The sequence below is a fragment of the Lycium ferocissimum genome, chromosome 9, assembly GCF_029784015.1.
Source record: "Lycium ferocissimum isolate CSIRO_LF1 chromosome 9, AGI_CSIRO_Lferr_CH_V1, whole genome shotgun sequence".
In the NCBI taxonomy this organism is placed as follows: Eukaryota; Viridiplantae; Streptophyta; class Magnoliopsida; order Solanales; family Solanaceae; genus Lycium; species Lycium ferocissimum.
This window is the reverse complement of record NC_081350.1, coordinates 17,446,436-17,454,055: the sequence shown is the minus strand read 5'-3', so window position 1 is coordinate 17,454,055 and position 7,620 is coordinate 17,446,436. Positions and strand designations below refer to the sequence as shown.

The following is a 7,620-nucleotide window of genomic DNA, read 5'->3' as shown; positions in this document are numbered from 1 at the left end:
TAATGTACTTAAAATACAATGTTCACAAGAATGGTGAACTTGTCATTTAGCAGTTGAGTATCACAATGAAGATGGCAGTGGTGAATTGGAAGAAACATTTGAAAGTGATGATGTTGAAAGGGGTTTAGCCCCGCCTTTGGTATCCATAACTATCTGTTTCTGTGTGTAGCATGCGCCTCGAGTTCAATTTACAAGTGAATCAGCCGTTTGTTGGATGAATAAGCCTTTTTGAGTCTATGCTTTAATGATGACCTTGTGTTTGTGTTGCATTTTCCTGACGCTGTTCTTATGTTAAATTGATACAAGTTCAGGATACACTTTTGTTCATCTCATCATGCAAGGGAATGAGAGTAATCTGCATTGGCAGCTTTAACTATGATCCTTTTCTTATTTTTCATCGGAAATTAGACTATCCTTCCTTTATCAATAGTAACTCTCGCTTGGAAGAATCGCTTCCTTAACTTCTTTAGTAGAAGACGACGTCTTTATTAATAATAGCTGATTGAATTAGCCAATGGGATCATTGTGAACTGCTGCTTAAAAATTTGTCTAGGTGCCTCAAACTGCTGCTTAAAAGAAGGGGGCTAGCAGTCCACAACATCCAACTCAGGTATTGTAGTGAGAATTCCTTTATAAAACAATTTGTTAGATAAACTTGTAATGATCTTTGAGGAAAACTGTTCCAATAAAGCTTACGAAACTAAATTGATTTCGTCAGACAAAATTCACATGGAACATTCTACTTCCTTGTTTCAGAAAGAAAGCAACACATCCCAGCTAGGATTATTCACATTTGTTTAGTTCGAATGTTGCTAATTTAATTCTGTCAGTGTGTATCAAATAGCAGTGGCTTTATAACACAAGTGCATCCTACCGGATTACCCAAACAAATCAGATTATTCGGTGTTTTCATCCTGTCATGACTTATAATTCATTCACCAAAACTTTGTAGCTTCTATATAGTTGGAACAAATTAGGAGGAAAAGCACATTAACAAGCACCAACAGTAGCTTCGTTTATCCAAAATCCATTCGTCCAAACAAATAGAGATCCACATTCAGAAGATATGAATAAAAACTTCTCATACTTCTCACAAACCAAAAAGAAAGAAAATAGATCATAAACGGAGTTCAAAAAGCCTACATATTCTGGAACACAAATCTCAGAAGCCCATCATCAATGGCGGAAAAAATGGGACACTGGTACACGGGGGAAAATCAAGAATCGTAACTGCACCACAAATGCTGACTACTCTTAATCAAATGTCTCATCATCATCATCTGGGAGGGGTTGACTGGCAGCAGCAACTAGCTCAGCTTCGTGTCTGCAGCAAACATAACACAACAATCAAAACCTGAACAAAACCTAAATAGGAAGGGGAGAAATAAAACTGAAGAACTTACTGTTGCTGTGCAGCTAAGTCGATCTGTACTTCAGGGGGAGCAAGGGCAGGAGACTCCACAAAGTGCAAGTTTTGATCACTAAACAAGGGAAAATTGTAGCAGAAACGTCATCAAAATCTATTATGAGTATGCTTCTAAAGACACATTCGCTAATAGTTAAATGATGAAAGAAATTTACCCAGCAAGTTTCCTAGCAAGGTAGAGGAAAGGCTTCTCAAAGTTGTAGTTACTCTTTGCTGAGATCTCATAATACTGAAGATTCTTCTTCCGGTGGAAAGTAACCTGCTTTGCCTTAACTTGACGGTTCTTCACATCAACCTTGTTTCCGCAAAGAACAATGGGAATATTCTCACAGACACTGATTCAAAAGATGCAGTAAATCTCTATCAGACCCAAAGCATGTAATCTTCTTTTTTTGAAAATTCAAGATGGTTTAACATACCGGCAAAGATCACGATGCCATGTGGGAACATTCTTGTATGTTAATCTAGCTGTCACATCAAACATGATGATAGCACATTGGCCATGAATGCTGCAGAGTGACAGTAGGTAAGTCAATAAGGTATACAAATAGAAAGATTCTATCATACAGATGCTGATAAAAGAAAGATTATCGAAGACAGATACCCCCAAACCCAAAACAACCTTATGCTCATTTGCTTATAATCAAGCTGACAAAGGGGATGTGTATTTAACCATACATCAATCTACAACTTCATGTGTCCCATTCAAATTTATGTGTTACTTTCCTTTTTAGTTCGTTTCAAAATAGATCATATTCAGCATGTGTTACGTTCAACTTTTTCTATATTTAGTTTTAGTAGCACTCCATTGAAGGAATGACATGTCATGAATCAGGATTAATAAAACTACAAGATTCAAAGGGGGTATTTTGTATGCTGTTATTCGCCTTTAGTTTAAAACAAAAAATATAAAAACAATTATATTTTAAAAGATACCTAGTAGATAAAAAACCTCCAGGTTCATTCACCAAACCACACACCAACGGGTTTTTTAAGCATTCAATATCGCCGTATAGATAATCACAGCAATACCAACAGAGTAATGAGTATTAGAGTGGAATTAAAATGGCATAATAACTTACTAGTAGCCATCCCTAAGGCCACCAAATTTCTCCTGGCCAGCTGTATCCCAGCAGTAAAACCTAATCTTCCCACAGTTTGTGAAGAAATCCAATGGATGCACCTCCACACCAATGGTGGCTGTGTTCCAGAATACAAAATCAAAAATAAGTCTAGTGAAGAAAAAGATGCAACAATTAACACCCAAAAAATGTTTCATACAGCAAAGCACTCACGTTCGTATTTCTTTTCGAATTCACCGGTAAGATGCCTCTTCACAAATGTAGTCTTTCCTACAAAAAGAGAATAAACTTCCAAATCAGATGTGACCCAACTAACAACAAGAGAATCCCATTAATCTTCTTTAACCTAACAAAACAACTAACTTTTAAACTCCCTCCGTCCCAACTTATGTGATGAGACACAAAGATACTTTTAGAAACTTGTAGTCTAAAAAGAGCTAGTAAATCATCTCATTAAAGGTAAGGGTAAAATGGGTATTTCAAAGTAAAATTATTACTCCTTCCGACCCAAAAAGATTGTCTTAGTTTGACAGACACTATTGAAATATGTGATCTAAAACAAGCCTTGTAAATCTATCTTATAAAGTTAAATTATTCTAAATATAACAAGGTGACAAGGAAGACGGAACGGAGGGAGTGCTAAATATAGAAAGTGTCATTCTCTGAGTAAGAAGGGAAAAGTGTAGAAAAGAAATTGGGATGTAGGGAGTAGCAGCTTAATAATAGATCTACAATTTTGAATCAAGAAGCATGTATAAAGAAAGCTCAATCTCAAACCCTCCTTAAAATAAAGCAAGACTTAATTCTCAAATTCCAAATTAAAGTCTTTTTTTTCTAATTAACAAAGAGAGAGAGAGAGAGAGGTAGATAAAGATTACCAGTTCCGCCATCACCAACAATAACAAGTTTAAAACTGGGATAATCGACTGTTTGCTGATTTGGAAGAGCCTGCAGATCCACAAAACATTAACACACTAGAAATGTATAGAGGAGCAAAAAAGTAGAAGAAATCAAAGCTGAAAAGATAGGGGGGTACTAACCATGTTGTTGTATGTGCGTGCTTAGGACAACAAAAATGGAAAAGATAGAGAATACTGCGAGGGTTTTTGAGGGATTAGGAACAAGAGCATATATATATAAAAGGAGAGGAAGAAAAAGGCGTTTTGTGTAGCTTTGGTCTAACGCGATTCTCTGGACCGTTGGATCAGTGATTCAGCGCTTACTGCACGTCACTCTCACCTCACTCACTCACTCTCTCCAAATTTGAATTTCAAACTAGTACAACATGTTATGCATTTTCAAAAATAAATAAATAAATAAATAAAAAAAATAGGCTTAGTAGGCGTTTAGCCATAGATACCAAAATTAAATTCACTTTTTTTGAAATTTTTGAAGTTTCAGTTGAAGTTGTGTTTGGTCATAATTTTTGAAATTGTAATTTTTGGTGAAATGTAGTTGTAAAAAAGTGAAAAAATTTGAAAAATAAGTTTTTTGAGTTTTTGGTATTCCGGAATACAACTACAAATTGTATTCAAAATATTTATGGCCAAGCGCCCAAAAGTGAAAAAAGTGAAAAAAATTCCAGGAAAAAGTGAATAATTTTTATGGCCAAACCAAGACCTTAATGTATATCTTTGCGCTCTAAATTTGCCTCTTTTTTTTTTTTTTTTCTATTTTGGTATATCAACTAAGTATTGTTTCTATTGAATCATTGAACTCGTCCTTAGGTGTGTCTATCAAACTCCCTAAATCTGATTTTTATTAGAAGCAGATAAATGAAGGTGGAGTAATATTTTAGACATGTGGTAAGTTATTCTTTAGGTCATGGATGTGTCGATTTTTGTTGGTTCTGCTCTTCCACTGCCGGCTTAATTAAGAGCTACTTTTTTCCCCTCTCAATTACTGCTAATCTTAGCTAAAAGATGGCATAATTAGAACAGAATATATATTAGCATGTTGTTACATTGAAGATGGAATACTATGTAAATCGGATTGTGTTTGATAGACACACCAGAGAACGAGTTCAGGGGTTCAATAGGAACAACACTTAATTGAAGTGTCAAATGGAAAAAGGGACAAGTTTAGGGGGCCGCATATGCATTAAGCCAAAAAACTACAAGAGCATTGTGCACTACTACTTCTATCTCAATTTAAGTGTCTTAATTTGACCAAATATAGAGTTTTAAGAAATAAAAAGAGTATGTGAGATGTACTAAAATATCTTTTGAATTTTGTTATTTTAAACTTGTCATGTAGGATATTTGAATTGTCAACTTACTATATATAAAAGACACAACTTTTTCTTTCTTTTTGGGACAGACCCATAAAAAAACACTTAAATTGGGCGGAAGAAGCAATTTTCTTTTAAGCAAATCTACCGGACGGGTGCCTATGTTACACCTCGCAAATTTTTGCGTCAATTATGTCGTAAGTAAACTAATGTAAGCCCAAAGAGGTTGTGGGACCCTTATAAGGTTAAGGAATACTTTTAACAAGTGATAAGCAAATGTCTAAGGTTTCGGGATCAAACGAATTGAAGAAACTAAGTCTGTCGAAAATTGGAAAAAACTTGGCTTGTCGAAACTCTAGTCTAACTTGAGAGAGGTATATCTCCTAGGATATGAGGAGTTACAGAATTCATAACCTATGTAAATTGAAGTCAGTAAGTCTTCTTTCCAATGCAACTGACAGATAGCAATTCTAAGAAGTACGGGATAAAGTATGGCCCGTACAAAAGAAAGTTGAAAAATTTTGCCTCCAAGTACGGGATGAATAGTAACTCGTACTTTGAAAGTATGGGATGAACAATAACCCGTACTTTGAAGTACGGCCAGTACTTTTGGCCGTACTTTGCCCGGATTTTTCCAGAAACTTGGAAGTCGGTGGAGACTTCCTATAAAATTATTTCCCATGACTTGGGTCATCATTTTCACCAAAAATAAATCCCTAATGTCTCTCTAAGCTTCCCTTAACATCCATAAACACTCCAAATCATTCCAAATCAATTAAGAGAAGATCAACCTTGAAAACCTAAATTAATTTATGGAAGTTGGATGTTCTTGCTTTCACTTGGAGTTGTGGGGATTAAGTGTTGAAGCAAGTTGTGTGAGTTAAAATTCTTCAAATACAAGATATGTTCTTCATCGTATCTCTTATGTTAAGTTGATTTGAAGGTTTAGCAAGTCTTAAAAAGTGAAAAGAATTATGGGGAAAAGTTCAAATATGAATTGATGATATTTTGAGTTGTAAATTAACTTGAGCTATAATTGTTAGCATGTTATGAGTATAATCTTGTTATAAAGGATAATAATGATGAGGAGGAAGTGTGGTATACAAGTGTATAAGGGATTGTGTTGAAGTTGTTGTTATGGATTGATTATGAAAAGAAGTTTTGGATTGATTTGGATCCAATTTGAATATAAATCTCTTAGATATGGCATTGTTGATGTTGTTATTGTTGTTTGGGAGTTGTTTTGGAATTTGGTGGAAGTAAGTGATATAGGGGAGATACTGCTCAAATTTCGTTAGCTCACCTAATAGTCTAGTTTGATCTCATAAGCGTTTCAACGACTTAAACTTAGTGTGAATCATCTTGAATGTAGATTTGCAAACTTAGGAGGATAGGCAAGGAATAGTAAGGAGACGATGAGGTATGTTAAGGCTAACCCTTTCTTTGTTAAGGCATAATTCCTTTGTTGTGAACCTACACAGGATATCTATAATATTCTTATTCTAAAAATGCTAGGAACTCATGATTCTCAAGGTTCTTATGATATTATTGATAAGTGCTCTCCACGATGATGATTATATTTCTAGAGATACCAAAGCTTATAGTTTTTTATGTCATTATGATATTATTGAGCTTGTTTCCTGATTATTGATTTTATTCATGGCTGTTGCTCTTACCTTATGATAATTGTTCTTTCAAGGTGAGACATAGCGATAATGATGATCCATAATGATAATCGGAGGTTACCTACCTTACGTCGCTTCGATAAACTTATAGCTTTTATTGGGCTCTCATGCATGCTTTATATATATGTAGCTATTTTCTCACACCGAGCCGCGCTATAGTATGCCGGGTATGCCATGTAGATGTGCACACCACCGCAATGCGTACGTTATGATGTTACCCCGGATGCGGGATGATATGATATATAGATCGGGCTGCACGTTCTGCACGTTCCACATCACTAACACTTATATTATATATGTATGTATGAAAATGTTTTTTTTTTAAAACCTAAGCATGCATGACATCCTCCTTAAGAGGCAGTCAGATGTACATGTTATCTCTCTTATCTCATGCTTCTTCATATCTTTATTATGCTGTTATTCATGCCTTACATACCCAGTACATTATTCGTACTGACGTCCTTTTGTTTATGGACGTTGTGTTGATGCTCGCAGGTAGGCAGGAAGACAGATCAGATCCCTAGGTGCTTCATCAGTGATTGCACAGGAGCACTCCATTTGCTTCGAAGCTGCAGTCTAGTGGTATTGTTCCTTTGAGTACATATTTGGGCATGGCGAGTTCCTATCCCGTTTTTATGATATTATGCACTCTATGTAGAGGCTCGTAGACAAATGTATATAGTTAGATGTTCCGGAACCTCATCGGTTCATATTTTTGTATGTCATATTTGGCAGCCTTGTGGGCTTGCGCATATGGGCATAGTTGATGGTGTTTATACAGATATGCATTTATCGTTTGATCTCATGTCCTTACAGATTATGATATTTATGAGTTACCTTTTATGGTCCACCTAGAAATGATTATGAGAAGTATGTTAAGAGGTGCTCGGTAAGTTAGCTTCGGGTGCCCGTCATGGCCCTCCGGCGGGGTCGTGACGTACCTAGTAGCTATTTTCATATATTTTCTCAATAGAAAAATGTCATTACATAATATAGCAAAATAAAAAGATTCGTAAATGACTAACTTATGACTTATAGAATATCCTAACTTGGTATAATCGAAATTGTCACGCCCCAAAATACACCCTAGACGTGACCGACATCCGACGTCATGAACAACATCGGAAGAACCTTATAAAATCAATAACGTCGAGCCCTTTTTTGATAATCTTTCATTATTTAATTAAACAAGTGATA

At 35.5% G+C, this 7,620-nt stretch overlaps 1 protein-coding gene across 1 annotated transcript; it reads right to left on the bottom strand.

Annotated features, from left to right (window-relative positions):
• Positions 1-990: 990 nt before the first annotated feature.
• Positions 991-3,471, bottom strand: LOC132031627 (GTP-binding nuclear protein Ran-3; the record flags this gene model as incomplete). The annotated part of the gene is made up of 7 exons (XM_059421591.1): positions 991-1,324; positions 1,404-1,481; positions 1,582-1,761; positions 1,846-1,935; positions 2,509-2,626; positions 2,722-2,778; positions 3,387-3,471. Coding segments are annotated over 7 exons (678 nt in total), but the record flags the coding sequence as incomplete, so codon positions are not given.
• Positions 3,472-7,620: the final 4,149 nt, after the last annotated feature.